The following is a 17,870-nucleotide window of genomic DNA, read 5'->3' on the forward strand; positions in this document are numbered from 1 at the left end:
TCCGTATTATTCACAGCGATATCCCTAGCACCTCTAATACTGCCTACCACGATTATTTTGAATGAATGAGTGAAAGAGAGAATGAATAAATGAGCCATGGTTAATGATACAGATATATTTTATTATACACCACCGTGTACCTGGTTCTTGTCTGTTTTTGTCATTTAATCCTTGCATCTCTGTAGTGCTTATTTCTATCCCTGTTTCACAGATGAGAAAATCACAGAATCACAGAGGAGTTAAGTGACTACCAAAGACATGCAGCTACAAGTGACAGAATCAGGTTTCAAACCCAGGTCTGTGTGGCCCCAAAGCCAGTGATCTGACAGTTCACTTTATTTCACAGCATTATAGCTCTGGCTCCAATCCTCACCATCAACAGACATGCAGTCACCAAATCACAAATCAAGATCAGGGTTTCTGAGTGGTCCCCAGATGGGATACCACACCACAGGGACAGCGGCCCACCTCCATTTACAGGCTGTTGTGAGTCTTGAGTTTTTTGAAAACATCTGAGTGTTTGGAACATTCTGGATGATCAGTTTACCAAAGATCAGTTTCTGCAGTTTAACATTAGTTCTAAGTGATGTTCGTATTCTTTCCAAACAACTGCCTTCAGTGAAAAGGGAAGTTGACTCTTTCAGAAAGAAGAAAGAGAATAAAATATTTCAGAGAGATATAGAATATCTGTATAGAATATTTCTGGTAGAATAGACGAGAAGCTGATGACAGTATTGTTTCTAGAAAGAAAAATGAGGGATTAGGGAACAAGAGAGGGAGGGGGACTTACTTCTCACTCATATACCAGTTGTACCTTCTGAAGTTTTGTGCCATGTGCATTAAATAGCTTCTAGAAATAAGCAAAATGTAAGAATCACAATGATGGCAGTGTGCCCTGTCTGGCCTTCCCCGCCCCCCAACTCCCCGGGCCCCCAGAGGGCAGTGACGGTGACCCCCTGCAGTCAGAAGCACTCTATCCTGTGCTAATCCACCGAGGGGATTTAAGTCACTTAAGCTCTCCCATGGCCTCAGTTTCACCATCTACAAAGTGAAGATAATAATTAGAGCTTGCCTTACTTTATGTACTGGGATCTGTTGTGAGATAGCACATTCTAAGTGTAAAACATTATACATGCATAGTTCTCATTATTTTTTAGGAAAAAGCCAGGTTTGGTGGATGAGAAAGGCAGCTCACTGAGCTACGGAACATGAAATGGGGCCAGAATAGCAATCATAACTGTCTCCATATATCATAATAAGTTCTTGGAAGTAAGAAAATCAGTGGAAAATCTGTTGCTTGGTCTCAAAAAAATTCATTTTAAATTTAAAGAGTACAAGCAAGATTATCATTTGCATTATTACAGCGCCTCTATTCTCTGGTCTTAGGATAATTATGTGAATTTTAGTCATCCTCCAAATTGTTCTTTTATTCTCACAAAGTACACACTAGCTGGAATTTAGAAAACTGGAAGGATCTGCAACTCATTTATAGAATTGCAAGAATCAAATAATGGCAAGTTTTCAAATTATGTCATAGATTACTCTGAATTTTAAAATACTAAAATTAGACTTGCAACTCATTTATAGAATTGCTAGAATCAAATAAATGGCACATTTTCAAAGTGATGTCACAGACTACTCTGAATTTCAAAATACTAAAGTTATCAGTTGGGTTCTAGATGCAGCCCTGCCTTGAGACACAATAATGATTGTATTAAAACTCATGGAAAAACTGTGAAATAATTTGATTTGTGGCTATAGATAAGAGGATAAAAACAATGGGTAATGTGTAGGATTAATTTGTAAGCCATACATTGAGTAGTCAGTGAAGTAAAGTGGTATTTTTCAAGAAAAGACAACTGCGTTGCTTTATCGGCCAGTGTACCTAAAACATAGCATTAGAAAGAAAAACAATGTAGGCATGAAGGGCATGTACTTCAGGACCATTTTGGAATCTGTTACTCTTGTTCATTAGGTATTTTATACCATTTAATGCAGTGGAGACACACTCTATCCTGAAGTGTTTGACACACCTCTAGAGGGTTCGCCATTTGGGGAGAACTTTTAAAACTTCCTTTTCTCTTTTTTTATGATTTATTTCCTCCTTCTCTTTTGTCTTGGTATCTGTAGGGGATGTGACATGATTTTCCTCCTCTTCCAAATCAGGTCCTTCCAAAACAAAACAAAGCTCTGAGCTTATCTTATCAATCAGAGGACCACTTGCCTTTTCCCCCTCCATCACCTGCTGGTTTCAAATGGAGCAGGAGAGAAGGCGTCCTGGCTCTGCCACTTTCTGTGTTTACCTGAGGCCTGTGGCTGAGGCCCCTTGCTTTCTGCAGCTGTGGAATGGTCTATTCTTCCACCCACAGTGGGTGGGAGGAGCAAAGGACGTGATTTGAAAGTGGTTTGTAAACTGTAATGCCCCACACAAAAGTGCAAGATTATGACTTTAAAAAATTACTTAGAAAAGGGAGCAATCTTCCTCTCATCATTTCCTGTGTCTCTCCTCACTTCTGCCTCCTGTCCCCTCGCTGTCTTTCCTTCCTTCCCCCCCTCTAATAGCTTTCGCAGCTGCGAACAAACCACACAAGTAAGGGTAATAAGAGCCCAGGGTCTGAGTTGTTAGAACGAAACCAGGCAAGAGTCAATATACATTACACCCAAATTACTGAGAAATGTGAAATGAAAACTAGCTCAGAGCCAAATTCCAGGAAGATGCTGTATGAAACACTTTGTGTTTTCGTGTATTTGCCCAGTTCTTAAAGCTTCGCTCATTAGTCTTCCACTTCGTAATGCAAGAAAGTAAATGCTGACTCGTGTCATTTGCCCCAGATGCCACCAGAAATGGCCTCTTCTCCCCAGACGCTGGCTCACAAACAGAGAAGCCCCCAGAGGTGAACTTATCTGCCTTGTAGCCCAGGCTCTGGGCTCTCCAACCTGACACGTCAACCTCCAGCTGAGAAAGGAGTCTGTCTAGGAAAAGAACTAGAATCAACCGAGAGGCACATTTTTTAATCACCAGTTACTTTAATGAGTAAGTACTTTCCAGTTTTTCCATTTTATTTTAAGCATTACTTTCGCATTTCTGACCAGCCTTTCTTGGGATCCTCATTTCTTGGGCACTTTGTATAGGAAGAAATCACCATCCTAGCCCACTCCACCCTACTCCCACTTAAGAGCCCTAAAGAGACAACTATTATTATTGTAATATTATTTTGTAATAAGGATTCGTGACTGATAAGCTACTAAATCTCTAAAAGCGTACGGTGCGAGGAAACAGCCAGCTGTGAACTGGAGAAGGGAGGTGACACGTCTGTTGTCTGTGTAATCTTGTATGTTGTGGTTGAGCACAAGGGTTTGGCATCAGTTATGACTCCCAGCTCCACCTTTTATAAAATGGATGACCTTGGGCAGATGACTCAATCTTTTAACTTTCGGACGTGTGAAATGGAGAGAATAAAGTACCAATTTCATACGGGTCTTAAGAGGAATACATACTGAACATACTGTCGGAGTGGGTACTAAATAACGTGACTAAATAACAAGTTAACTTAGTAAATAATGAGGTAAAGACTAGATTTCATTGGAAAGCTCCCTTAACTGCTAAATCCCATCCCCCAAATAGGCTGAGCTGACTCAGAATAACAACAATTAACATCGTGGAGTTTACAGAGCATTTCCTTTCATTTCCACAATTAACCCTGAGGTAGGCAGTGCTGTTGGCTTAGTTTTGTTACTGAGGGAGAAGGGAGGAGCTGAGAGCTCTCCTGAGCATGTGGTAGGAAGAAACTCTCCGGTCTCAACTCAGGTCTCAAGGGAGGAAAGCACGACTTGGGAAAGGCCTGGTGTCAGAAGTGAGCCGGTGCCTTCAGTTCTCCAGCCTAGATTCTCATTTCCTCAGCCCCCTCCCCTCCTGCACCTCATCCCTCCTCCTGTTCTCAACCTTGGGTTTGAAACTGGGGAAATCTTTGACATATATACACTAATATGTAGAAAATAGATAACTAATAAGAACGTGCTGTATAGCACAGGGAACTCCACTATACAGTAGAAACTAACACAACATTGTAAAACAACTATACCCCAATAAAAAACAAAATTAAAAAAAATGCTTTCTGAAAGTAAGAACAAAACCTTTTCATGACCCAGAAAAACATAAAAATTAAAAAAAAAGAAACTGGGGAAATCTACACGGAAAGCAGTGAGAACCCAGGGCTTCCAGATCCCTCTACCAAAGAGAGGTGGTAGGCAGCAGGGCAGACAGAAACTGGCTCTGAGAATCCTATTTTTCCATTCAAGAGCTCTGTTCCCCGTTGAAACACTATTGCACCTAGTATCTCAATACTATGTAATATTGTTAATAATAATACCCACAGCGATAATAAAATAATATTCATTTTAAAAGCTCTTCTGGGCAATCTCCCTAGAGAAACATAGGGGCCATTTCTTCCATTTCAAGGTTGAACACACAGAGATGAAGTGAGCCCTGGCGGTGGCAGAAACCCTCAGCCTGCTGACTCAGCCTAGGGTTTGCATCGCTGGTTAAATGGGCTTTTGTGGCCATTCCTGAAGACAGAATTTTCAGGATCCAACCTGTTCATCAGTTGAAAGCAGTTTAGTCATTATTAGCACCACCACCCACACTCTTTTTACTCAGCCATTGAACCTACAGTAGTTAGAATCTACAGTAGGCAACGTAAGAATAGAAAAATTTGAAACATTAATGTAGCTTTCGTGCAGCACTGACTTTCCCACTGACCCACTCAGAAGAAGAGCTAACTATCAGTGATGGAAACAACTAGGTTGATTTCATAACTGCCTTGTTTTCACATGGAAAAATTGAAAGCTGTGCACACAGCCCTGCTTTGTTTTGTTTTTCGACAGAGAATAAAAAGGAAAATTACATGCAAATTTTTTTCCTAGGTAAGATTATTTTTTCCTCTTGATTTCAATAAATCTGTATAGCTGAGGTTAAAAGCCTGGGCTCTGGAGCCATATGTCCTCCCTAAAGAAGCAAAACAAAATCTTAAGCTTATCTAATCAATCAGTAGATTCACTCTCCATAAGGGACCAGTACTGCCTCTTCTTACTAGCTGTACAACCTTGGATGATTGACGTAACTTCTCCAAGCCTCACTTTACGCACCCATAAAATGGAGATAATAATAGTTTCTACTTCACTAGGTCATGAGAATAGAATAGGCCTTGCACAGGGTAAATGCTCAATGGATGATAAGCATTGGTCCCTGAGAGGTACAAGGATGGGTGAGACCCATTTCTGCCACCCAGGACTGGGATGTACTGGGGTAGAAATACACATGGACAGTTAATTATAGAATAAAGCAGAACCAAGTGCTAAATAGAGGCATCTGTCAGAGGAAGGGGAGATTTTTCTGTCTGGGAAACTAGGAAAGGCTGTCAGACAGAATCGTCTTCTAAACTGGGTCTTAAAGAAGGAACAGAATTTCAGTAGGAGAAGGGGTTAGGGAACGCTCAATGCTGAGTCACGGAGCAGACATGAAGAGGTAAGAAAAAGCCCTCTGGGTATACGCAAGCTCTATAATTCATCCACAGGCTTTGGAGAGATGCACGGAAGGAATGATCATACCCCAGGTTAAAAACCAAAGTTTATAAATGCAAAATGTTGTAGCTATGCTAGCGTATCAGATGAAAGTGAAGATATGAAATTGAGAAATATGAGAAAACACGTATGAAATTAAAACTCTCCCATTTTAGAAAGTATTTCCATCAAAATGAGACACACTTCCTTAAGGATTAAGAGAGATGTATGGGAAGTAGAAAATTTAACCATAAAATCTAAAACAGGTGAAATTGATTACTGCGCTCAGCCTCCTAAAATATATTGCAACATTCTCCTTCCTAAAGTGTATTTTCAAAAATTACATCTTATTTTTTTATTGCCAAGAAATAGTTGAACTGATCTATATCCAGGCTGTCACTGAAGGATTTTGATGTTTTACGAACAGTGGAAATGGCCACAGTCATGAAAAATAAAAATGACCTGACCCAAGCGTTTTAGAAGCAGAGTTTGTTTCCACCTAGTTATCCCCGGCCGGTGTTGCAAGCATAAATTACATAGCAATCCTCTGAAAATGCACAGCAAAATATGCCATCATTCCCACGGATGATCGATATTTACCTTTAGGAAGATGGTTCAAAGGTCACAAGAGAATTATGTTAGGAATTCAGCCACAGTTTGATGGGAGGATAATGGCATCTAGAGAATTTAGAAGTGATAAGAGGCCCACGCAGACTAAGTCACTCCTTGCCACACCCCCCCCACCCCCACCCCCACCCCCGCTTGGAACTCACCTGAACTCACCTTATTCTACTCACCAGAATATGTCAGGCACTCAGGAGACAAGTTTGGGCTAGCTAAATTTACTGAGCCCGTAAAAATATGGTAGACCTCATGTTAAGGACTTTACATGTGTTCATTTAACCCTCACTTCTTAAGAAATCTGTAGTAGTATTCCTGTTTTATAGGTAAAAATTCTGAAGTGTTACTCTACCCAAGGTCTCAGAGGCTAGTAAGTGATGGAGCAGGATATAAACCCAGGGGGCTGACTCGAGGGCCCCCCCCCCAGCCTCTGTGCTTTATGGCCTCAATTCGGAGTCATCTGCATACAAATAGTAATTGATATGGGGACTGTATCATTTGTTTCCTTCCCAAATGGGACATTTAGGGGGAGGGTCGCTATTAATGATTATGCTGGGAAAGCAGAGGTAAACCAGAAAAGTTGGGGCAAATAGGAGTGTATGTTCACCTTACGGATGGACACCAAGAGCGTGGATGAATTCACCAAAGGAAACAATGCTGAAGAAAAGAAGGAAGGAGCCAATGAGTGGGCCATGAGAAAGACCGACGTTTGGGGATGGCCAGAGAAAGAGAAACTCACACAGGATGCCGGGGGAGGTGAGACAGGAGACCAGGGTTTCAGACTCTCCGGCAGAGTCGTGGAAGGGAATCACCATCGGTGCCCCAGCCCCAAGGAACTGGGAATGCTACAGATGTGATAACGACCCGAGAAGTAGTCGCTGAAAGGAGCAACAAGGAAATCGCTGGGGACTTAACTGACAAACGTTTCTTCGCTTTGGTGGAGTTGGAAGCCAAAATCAAGTAAAAGGAGGAGTGAGTGGGAGGTGAGGACCCAGACACAGCCAGTTCAAACAACTTTGCAAAAAGTGGCCTTGAAGGGGAAGCAAAAGATAGGACTGTCCTGGAGGTGGAGTCAAAGACGTTTCCTTTCTTTTTTAAAGCAAGAAACTAGAATGTGTTTAAGGTTTAAAGAAAGGAGCCAGCCCCAGGAGATTGAAGGAAACGTAGAAAGCATAATTCTCCCCTCTCTGGGGGACCTCCTGGAGCAAAGTGCCTGAGGATGTAGGAGGACCAGCCACCTGAGCTGAGGGATCACCTTTACACCTGAGGAGGTACAGCTCTGCCCCTTTGGGAGGGAGGAACGGGGAGCTGTGGGTTTGAAGTTTGAGGGAGGGAACCAGAGCGAGCTGCCGCCTTCAGGCTCAGCATTTTCCCCACAGGGAGGGGTTGCTGTGCCGGGGGTTTAAAGGGTGCCTAATGCATGTCGGCACTGGCCTAGGCCTCTGATGGACGCTGACCTTGATCGCTTTTCACCTTCACTATTATTGAGTGAAAAGGTGGATATTACCCCCGTTTGACACCAGGAAAAAACCGTGGTTCAAGGCAGTGGGCAGCCAGCCCAAGAGCACACAGCTGTTCAAGGCCAGAGTCCACATCTGACTATGTCGTCTCCTGGAAGTGAAAGCCAGGTCACTGCCTGCCAGTATCTTTCATTCCTGTTAGAAGAGTAACAGGTAGGGAGTTAGCAAATGTAGTTTTTGTTTTGTTTTGTTTGGCCTCACCACGTGGCTTGTGGGATTTTATAGTTCCCCAAGCAGGGACTGAACCCTGCCCTTGGCAGTGAGAGCTTGGAGTCCTAACCACTGGACCGCCAGGGAATTCCCACAAGTGTGGTTTAAATAATGGTTCGAGACCAGAATGTGGAAGTTCATCATAGGCTGTACATATTTTGTTTCTATGAATTGCTTTGATTTTTTACTTCAGGAGGTCCTTTTGTAAAACACAAGGTTTTTGTTTGTTTGTTTGTTTGGTTGGGTTTATTTTAATGGGGCTCTTTGGATAAAGGCTCCATAGTTTATCTTTGTTTTTTTAGAAGTTACCTGCATATCAGGTATTATGAACCCGCACTTCATTCATAAAGGATGTCCCCTGCGTTTCTTTGTATAATCCATAAGAAATTTTTATATTGGACTATTACTATAGGAAAAATATGCTGCCTTAAGGATTTTTAAACTTGGTAATTTTCAAATTCTTCAAATGTGTGAAATTCTTCTGTTGACACTTTATTACTAAAGAATCACAAATTAAGATTGTGGCCTGGTGAGGATGGTATGGATACAAACAGAATATGTTCACGGTGATTCCTGCCTCCACAAGGAAAACTTGTGGTTACATTAATCTAAACTTTTGAAGATCATTAATCTAAATTCAATTTTCCATTTATGCCACATGTTTCTGAGATTTTAGCTGTGGTGTATAAGAACTAACTGAATAGCCAAGTGAGAAATACAGGCCATATGACATATGTGTTGGGATGGGGTACAGAAACCACGAGAGTTGTTGGGGGATGTGAGCCAAACTTGCAGAATGACACCTGTCACAGCCCCAGGTATACACGGGTGTTTTCTAAATTTTTACTGAATTAATTAATGGGCTGCAGAGCTGAGGCCTATATTAGAGGTGAGGGGTGTGGGATTAAAATCGGTGTTTCCAATGGCTAATATTTGGAAATCATCTTTCTATTGCTTTATTTATCACGGTATCTCACAGTACTTTCATGTATCTTTAAAAATTTCTCCTAAAACCACTTTTGAAAATAATAGGCCTGCATTATTTTCCCATTTTTGTGTTTACAGAGGAGTAGAATGTTAACTGACTTGCCCCAAATCAAAAGATCAATTTCTTGAGAATCCCCATCTGCAGAAAAGAGAAGTTTGCTTTCCCAAAGTCTGAATCTTTTGCTTTTCTCTTTCCTTTGGAAACTTTACATGATACGCAATTTAATTTTTGACCAGTTTAAATTCCACATAGAAAACTAAACAAATACCGAGAACTGGTAAGCTGTATAGGTGAGTTCACGAAAAATCATTTTCTTATTTGTACCATCTATTCCATTAACGTTTAAGGGGATCTTGGATAGTTCAAACATAGATCTGATCACCAAAAATGCAGTTAGAAGGAAATGAACTATTTTTTTTTTTAATAAATTTATTATTTATTTATTTATTTATTTTTGGGTGTGTTGGGTCTTCGTTTATGTGCGAGGGCCTTCCCCAGTTGCGGCAAGCGGGGGCCACTCTTCATCGCGGTGCGCGGGGCCTCTCACTGTCGCGGCCTCTCTTGTTGCGGAGCACAGGCTCCAGACGCGCAGGCTCAGTAGTTGTGGCTCACGGGCCCAGTTGCTCCGCGGCACGTGGGATCTTCCCAGACCAGGGCTCGAACCCGTGTCCCCTGCATTGGCAGGCAGATTCTCAACCACTGCGCCACCAGGGAAGCCCGGAAATGAACTATTTATATTCCTAGTACAGTGTTGCATTAAGACGGTTAGTCATATGCAAGAAACTTCTAAACTAGTTAGAAGTACTTCCTACAACTAATCAAAACAACGTCCTAATTGATAGTGGTTACCTCTGTGATTTAAGACTTCTTTGCAGGGTCTCCGCAGTAACTGGCCTCTATATCTTTGCCACTGTTCCTTTAACTAAAGATCAATAGGAAAAGAAAAAAACTAAACTAATTTCTACAACACATTGATTAATAAAAAACAATGCTATGTGTTTGGTTTGTGATAGTTATAAAGCAATAGTCAGTGATTTACAAGTGACGGTTTATGAAGCTATTAAAAAAGCAATTATCCCCAAATGGAAATCTAAGCAAGATGGCTAAAAGTACTTTATTATAGTAGTAGCCATTATTAATGTATATTTCTGTCAGAGCTTTAGCCAAAGCCCAAATTTTACTTTGAAAACAGAAAAACATGGAACTACTTATAACTATGATTTAAGGAATCATCATAAAACTCTTTTAAAAATCTATTTTAATTTGGGGCTGGAATCACAGATTGCATTGGATCATCCGTCTATCTCCTCCCTCCCCTTTGACTCTTCCTACTGGCTTTGATATTTCATTTACATACATCAGTTCTAGCTGTTAGCTCCTTTGATATTTGTATGTGTCCATTTTCTTACCCCTCCTCTTGAGAGAAGAGACTGCCTTTTAATACCTACTCCTTGCACCTAGCACAATATCTAGTTCTCAATGAATTCCTTAAAGAATGAATGAATGTGTCAATTGATCTATAAAATAGCTACCAAAACTAATAAGTTTTGCAAATTTGAGGCAAAGAAAAACACTTAAGCCAAAAAGATCACTGATCTGTTTTCAAATCCCTTTTTTTTGTTTCATTTTTATAAATAAAAGCTTTGAAAATGGAACTTACCAACCTTTTTTTTTTTTTTTTCCAGACCAGAGAAGATTGAGCTCTCCAAATTATTCTTCACTCACACCTCTGAAAAAAATCACTTTGTTTTTGTTAGGTTTTGTTTTTAATGCTTGGCATCTTAGTTTTTAAATGATTTTTTTTTCCCACAGTGATAGTCCCGAGGATGTCTGATTTGTTAATTCTGTTGTGACAGGAAGTTTATCAAGAATTTCATGAATTTCCTTTCAGTTTCAGCTTCTAACTGGAACGCTTCTTTCCAGTCATTTCCCCCTCCCTTCTTTCCTACAGTCCAATCTGCGTGTTCCATTGCAGAAGAACAATAAGAAATTCTTAGGCGGACATTTTTGCCTGGTTTTGGCTCCAAGCCCTTGGAACAGCATCTGGGTGGATTGGGTTCACTGGTCAGGATATAGGGCAGCCAGAATTTCTCAAACACTGTGAGACTCTGAAATCTGTAGAAGTTTGTTTTGGTTATTCTAAAATCCAGGTCTTTTAAGTTTTGCATGTCTCTTGCTTGAAATCAAGGTATGGGATGAGATATATCTATATCCTCACTTGACCCCCAACCCCCTAAGTACACATGGACCCCTCTCCCAAGCAGGCAGAGTAAAGGATTACCTGCCTGTGTTTAAAGGCACACTGAAACACTCTTCTCCCATCTTGCCCCCAAATATTTCCCTGACGTGAGCCAAGCTTTTGGATTCAGACTGACCTGCAGGGGTTCTGCTCTAAGGGATGTCTCCTACAGGGACAAGCTTTGCCATCAGTAGTTTTAAATCTTAGCTCCATCACCTCAAGATCCTTCCCTATAACATGGAAAGAATAAGAACCTTCTCACAAATCGGATAACATTTACAAAGCACTTGGCATCTCGTAGCTGTTCAATAAACGTTAATTTTGCTTTATTCAAAATCTTTCACTTGCTTCTTCTCATTTTATCTTCACAGAACCCTGCTAGACAAACAGCACAAATATTGTAACCCCCCTTTTACAGATGATTAACCGGGTGTTCTGAAACTCGCTCAATGAATAATAACTCATTCATGCTGACTATTTGTCAGGGCATTGTTCTAACCACTTTATATTTAATCTTCAGATCAAATCTCTGAAGTGGGTGCTAAAAGTCCCATTTTACAGATGAGGAAAATTAAGGCAGAGAAAGGCTAAATAAGTTGCCCAGGGATAAAGAGCTAGCAAATAGAAGAGCTGAGATTCAAACCCAGATAGTGTGGCTCTAAAAGCAATGCTCTTCACCAGTATATTTAAGAGCCTCCGTTTTCCACAGCTTTTAAGTAGTGGATTTGACTCACATTGTGAGTTCAGATCTAGGGCACTTCTTACTCAGAGAAGGAATGCATTGGGTCGCGTAAACACAGTACCACTGAAGGAGGGAGCGCTGGGTTATCACATCTGCCAGCCTAAGGGAGGGAACTCCAGTGGAAGGGGATGATGTCCTCTACTCTAGGGCAGGGGTCCCCAACCCCCAGGCTGTGGACTGGTACAGGTCCGAGGCCTGTTAGGAACCGGACCACACAGCAGGAGGTGAGTGACGTGCAAGTGAGCCAAGCTTCATCTGCCGCTCCCCATCGCTTCCCATCGCTCGCATTTCCGCCTGAGCCATCTCCCTACCCCTGCCCCGTCCGTGGAAAAATTGTCTTCCATGAAACCCGTCCCTGGTGCCAAAAAAGGTTGGGGACCACTGCTCTAGGGGACTAGAACAGAATATGACAAGAATCCAGCCCAGAGAGGGCACCTATAGCTGGGGTGGCATGGGAGCCCTGAAAACACTGGGAAAGGTTTTCCCCTTCACTTTGCACTTTGGAGACTTGGGTCTGGGGTAGAGTAATCCTGTTCACAAAGACCCCTGAAAGTCTACCGCACCTGCTCATTCTATTTTCATGGTACTTAGCGCTCTCAACTTTTTATTACAGTTATCAATGAATATATCTGATCTGCTCCTGAAGGGCGAGACCAGGTTTTACTCATTTTTATATGCTCCATGTGGAGCATTTAGTCAGTGCTTAGTTAAGTGTGAGTTGGATGAATAAATGAATATAAACAAGTGAACATGCCTGAGCCCCAAGGGGATCTGGAGTTTGCTTAATTATGTTCTATTTTGCTGTACCACAATGAGCAAAATCCTAGTTTTAAGCTTTTTATCTGATAGCAAAAACATTTAAGTGAAGATTCATATAAGCCAATATTTTAAACTCTTCTCTTAGTGGAGCACTTTTGTACTCTATCCATCTTCATGTTTTTATTTTTGTACTCATAGCCATTTAAAACCACAAATAGTATAGCTTTTAAAAACCAGATGTGTAATTTAATAATAGCTATCCGCCACACCTATTAAAATGTTTACTAATGCATGAAAGCCTACGAATATCAAGCCACAGCAGATTTTAACAGCTTCTGTGTAAGTGTGTGAAGTGGATGCCATGTTCCTCCCCACGTGAGATTTGCCAGTAGTATTTTAGTGTGTTTCCACCTTTTATTCATTAGTGGATATGGCTGCAAATGGCGGCTTGAAATAAACTCGATCTGAAGTTCTGAAGACAAGTTTCACAACTTTTGACGTTTTATTCAGTCTACTGGGGAAGAAAAAACTTTTCCTCTACACTTTTAGGTTCAGTGTCTGGGGCCCTGTGAATAAAACTAACAAAAGGTAGATTAACAGGAGAAAAGGCACACAATTTTTGTTAATATTTATGTGCATGAAAGTTCACAGAAAAGGAATGAAACTCAAAGAAGCAGTCAGACTTGGGCTTATATACCATTTTAACAAAGGGTATGAGTTTCAAGGGATGATAAATTGTGGGGAAGGGATTTATGGGGGTACTATTGGAAAATAAGGGCTCTTTTAGTGAGGTTTGTTTATGCAGACTCATCTCGGGGTTGACAATTCACTGTCTTCTTCCTTGCCTCGTCTCTCCTTGCTGGGGGAAGGGGCACCTTCCTCAAAAGGAAATTTATGCCCTGCTTTTAGGTTCATAGTGGGAGGGCAGAGAACTCTTCCTGTATCTATTGATTCTCAGTGGCCTTTAGCTAAAATATTTCTTATGCCAAAGCATATTTGGGGGTGGCATATTCTGATCTCCTTCAAATGAAACACAAAGAATATTACAGCTGAAACACATGTGAATTATTTCCAATTTTATTTATTTCTTACAAGTCCCATTAATATGAAGCAGTTGCTCGCTTGTGAAAGAAATCTGTTTTTATAATGTTTTCTGACCTGGCATATGTGCTCTTCCTTTCTGCGGCCTGTTGCATTTCATTAAATTCCTTTTAAGTTAGTAAAATTGATTTAAGACTATATAAAGTATATTTACAAAAAGGGGAGGGGGGAGGCAAGTCACCCATAATCCTACTGTCCTCTTAAAAACTGGTTTTTGCCTATTTTCTTTCAGTGTGAGCTATGCATATCTATTTTATACCATTTCAGGGAAATGGGGCACACATATGGTAACTTCCTCAACTTAACAGTGTATATCACACTCTCCATGTTTCTGCTTGATCATAATCCTCAGTGTTTAACAGCTGCAAAATTTGCCTAACCATTCTCCAGTTGTCAGACTTCCGGGCTGCCTCCAGGCGGGTGGTGGGGTATCTTGTGGTTGTACCTCCAGCCCGGGAAGGCAGGGCCCCTCCTGGCCAGGTAGAACCTGGGTTTCCTGGATGTTCAGAGTTATGTCTCAGGCAGAAACTGCGTCCAGGCCAACCAGGGCTTCTGGCTCCAGGCTCCCTTCTTTCCAGGCTGAAGGTAGTGGAGCCCCGCCCTGCAGGTGCCCCAGGCTAAAGTTCCATCCCAGTCCCCGGGCCCTCCCCAGCCGTCCTGCCTGAGGTGGGTCCTTCCCATACGCTCTCTCCTTCTGTCCTAGCCATCCGCAGACCCACCGAGTGAAAGGAAGGAGCTGAGCGGCGCGTCCCGGGCGTCATGGTCCACCTGCTCGCCTCCGAAGTACGGCAGCTGCTCCACAACAAGTTCGTGGTCATCCTGGGGGACTCGGTCCAGAGGGCCGTGTACAAGGACCTGGTGCTCCTGCTGCAGAAGGACCGCCTGCTCACACTCAGCCAGCTCAAGGCCAAGGGAGAGTACAGCTTCGAGCAGGACGAGCTGGTGCACGGGGGCAAGCAGGGCCGCATGCATAACGGCACCCACTACCGCGAGGTGCGCCAGTTCTGCTCCGGCCACCACCTGGTGCGCTTCTACTTCCTGACGCGCGTGTACTCCGACTACCTCGAAGCCATCCTGGAGGAGCTGCATTCGGGTGAGCACGACCCGGACCTGGTCATCATGAACTCCTGCCTCTGGGACCTCACCAGGTACGGGGAGGACTCCTGGCCGAACTACCTGCAGAACCTGGAGAGCCTGTTTGGGCGCCTGCGCCAGGTGCTGCCCGAGTCGTGCCTCCTGGTTTGGAACACGGCCATGCCCGTGGGCAACAACATCAATAGCGGCTTCCTCCCGCCCGAGCTCCGACCCGCGGCCTCCGGCCTGAAAACCAACGTGATTGAGGCCAACTTCTACAGCTCCGCCGAGGCCCAAAAGCACGGCTTCGATGTGCTGGACTTGCACTTCCACTTCCGCCGCCACACGGGGAAGTACCTGCAGCCCGACGGGGTGCACTGGAACGAGCGCGCGCACCGGCATCTCTCCCAGCTTCTGCTGGCCCACGTGGCCGACGCCTGGGGGGTGGAGCTGCCCCAGCGCGACCCCGTGGGCAAGTGCATCAAGGATGGCCCCGCGAGGGCAGGACCTGGCAGGAGACTTGAGAGGCAGTTCCCGGCCTGCAGAGATCAACCGGCCTTCCCTCCTCCGCCCCGACCCCTGCCTCCGCCTGGGTGCTGCCCCCTGCCCCCCACGCCATCTCCCCGCCCACCCCAGTTCCCACTCCTGCTCCCAAACCCCCCTCCCATCCCCCTTCACCAGGTGACACCCCCGTTCCTAGTCTGTCCCCAAGATGCCCATTTTCCTTCAGACCATCCTTTCCAATCGGATCAGTTCTCCTTGAACCATTTCCATTCAGATATTCCCCCATCTACCCAGACGGAATTTGCCTTCGATGGTGACTTTATGTTTAGTCCCCAGCCGCCTAGGCCCCCCTTCCCCCAACCCTGTTATCAGCAGCGGGCCCCTGTGGTCCATAGGGGTTTTCCCCGGTATTGTCCCCGTGGCCCCTACATGCCCTGGAGAGGGCGGCCCAGAACTTCCAAGAGAAGAGCCCCAGCCTATAGAGAGCCAAGGCCTCAATAGACTGACTTGGGCCTTCCTCCTTATGCACATGGCCTGGACAGATGGTCTGACTCTCCCCAGACAGACTGACCTTGTTAACTGAAGCCTTTGGTCCATTGCTGTTATCAGTAATGGCAGGGAAGAGCAGTCTGACCTGTTCTTGCTGGCTGTGACCTCTCACTGCACTCTGCGAGGGGGGACCAGGCATCATTCCTGCCTCCCCACTGCCTATTCTCTTTGTCTTTTTGTAAATATAAAATTGAAAGTAACAAGTTGTTTCATAAAAGTCGTGGTGGGTTTTGTGAGTCTGTATTTAATGGTGCCTCTCCCTTCCATTAAACAGTTAGCTTCATAAGAGCAGGGACAGTATCTGCTGTAGAGTTACGGCCTCTTGATAAACTACTCAAAATGGAATTTCTCTAAAGGGTTTCCATAAAATGGATCTGATTCCTTACAAATAAAAAGAACTTTAACTTTTTGTGGTGATATTTTCCAGAGATTCTCGAAGAATCATGGAATTTTAGAACTGAGAAAACTAAAAACATAAAATTTAACTAACATTTACAAACAGGGAATCTGAGGTCAAGAGGTGAGTGACTTGTTCTAGGTCACACAGAAAAATCACTCCTCCACTAGTCTTTCATAGTTTATACTAGTATCCAGTTTATATTAACTTTCAAACTTGATTTATACTGCAACAAACCAAGAAGGGAAGTTTACCAAACATGGTCTTTCTATGGAAGTGATGATGAAAAACCCTTATAGCTCCATAACCAGAGGTTTATTGGTTAGATGTGCAATTAATTATGTATGTAAACTAGAGTGAATGGCATGCTTATGACTTTATGATTTCTTTAATAGTCTTGAGTTTGGGGCTTGAGAAAATTAAGTTGCCCTCAATGACGATATGAAACATCATAGAGTAAAACCAGGAGTTGGAAGGGACCACCCAGTACACAAATCCCTTCCTTGCAAACTGGACAGGTGGACACCACCATCTCTTCTCTGTTTCGTAGGAATGTTAACATCATTGAGATTGTTTATGTTAGGCCCTTTGTCACACTAGACTAGTGAAATGTTAATGCCTAGATAAAACAGTCAAAATAGGACATGACTAAAATTGTCCAGATAACAGGATTTTTTTTTTTTTAAAGATTGATTGATTGATTGATTGCTATGTTGGGTCTTCGTTTCTGCGCTAGGGCTTTCTCTAGTTGCGGTGAGCGGGGGCCACTCTTCATCGCGATGCATGGGCCTTTCACCGTCACGGCCTCTCGTTGCGGAGCACAGGCTCCAGACGCACAGGCTCAGTAGTTGTGGCTCACGGGCCTAGTTGCTCCGCAGCATGTGGGGTCTTCCCAGACCAGGACTCGAACCCGTGTCCCCTGCATTAGCAGGCAGATTCGCAACCACTGCGCCACCAGGGAAGCCCTAACAGGATTTTTCATTGAACTGATTTGACTGTTTTACAGGTCCTCAATGGGACCATCCCTAAATTTGGCAATGAGGGTAAGGAAATGTTATTCTGCAAAAATGGAATCCATGAAATCACAAGACATGGATGAGATCAGCTATTTACAGAAGAAATACGCGGAAACTTTTAATCCACTAAAACACCGTAAGAAAATAAGGCCTTTATCTTACTTATCTTTGTGTCTGAAACCCTAGCACAATGTCTGGAACTTAGCAAGTACTGAATAATATTTCTTGAATGAATCAGTGAGTGAATGATGAGGTAGAGTATGTGTTCCTGGTGAGACTACATAAGATGAGGTAAACTGACATTGAATCTTTGTGGTACATTGGAGGGAATCTTGCCAACATAGGGTCATGATGATCTTTGAGGACTCTAGAAAGGTAGTGCCTACAAGTCAAAATTTGCCAGAACGTCCCAACATAATCAGGAGGGAAGGGACCCGTCTGACCAGTGTAAATGTTCTCATCCCATGGAGATGAGCGCAGCAGGCTATGAGATTTGGTAACATTAGGCATCAAGATGAGCCCATTGCCATCATTCTGGCTTTACAATTCCCAAGCAAGATCAAGCAACATTTAGCTGCTGGTATCTGAGTA

At 43.2% G+C, this 17,870-nt stretch overlaps 1 protein-coding gene across 9 annotated transcripts in view; it reads left to right on the plus strand.

The window, feature by feature from the left end:
• The window catches only part of PCED1B (PC-esterase domain containing 1B), a 146,097-nt gene extending 129,119 nt beyond the window's left edge, over positions 1 to 16,978 (plus strand). For 6 of the 9 annotated variants that reach the window (XM_082349468.1, XM_082349465.1, XM_082349464.1 and 3 more), the window contains 2 exons: positions 2,833 to 3,034; positions 14,443 to 16,978. In XM_082349468.1, the coding sequence (XP_082205594.1) occupies positions 14,499 to 15,818 (1,320 nt within the window). In that variant the 5' untranslated portion in view covers positions 2,833 to 3,034; positions 14,443 to 14,498 and the 3' untranslated portion in view covers positions 15,819 to 16,978. The other 3 variants (XR_014233105.1, XM_082349470.1, XM_082349466.1) reach the window with 3 other exon arrangements.
• The last annotated feature ends 892 nt before the right edge of the window (positions 16,979 to 17,870 follow it).

Source organism: Balaenoptera borealis, assembly GCF_965194805.1.
Source record: "Balaenoptera borealis genome assembly, chromosome: 13".
Lineage (NCBI taxonomy): Eukaryota > Metazoa > Chordata > Mammalia > Artiodactyla > Balaenopteridae > Balaenoptera > Balaenoptera borealis.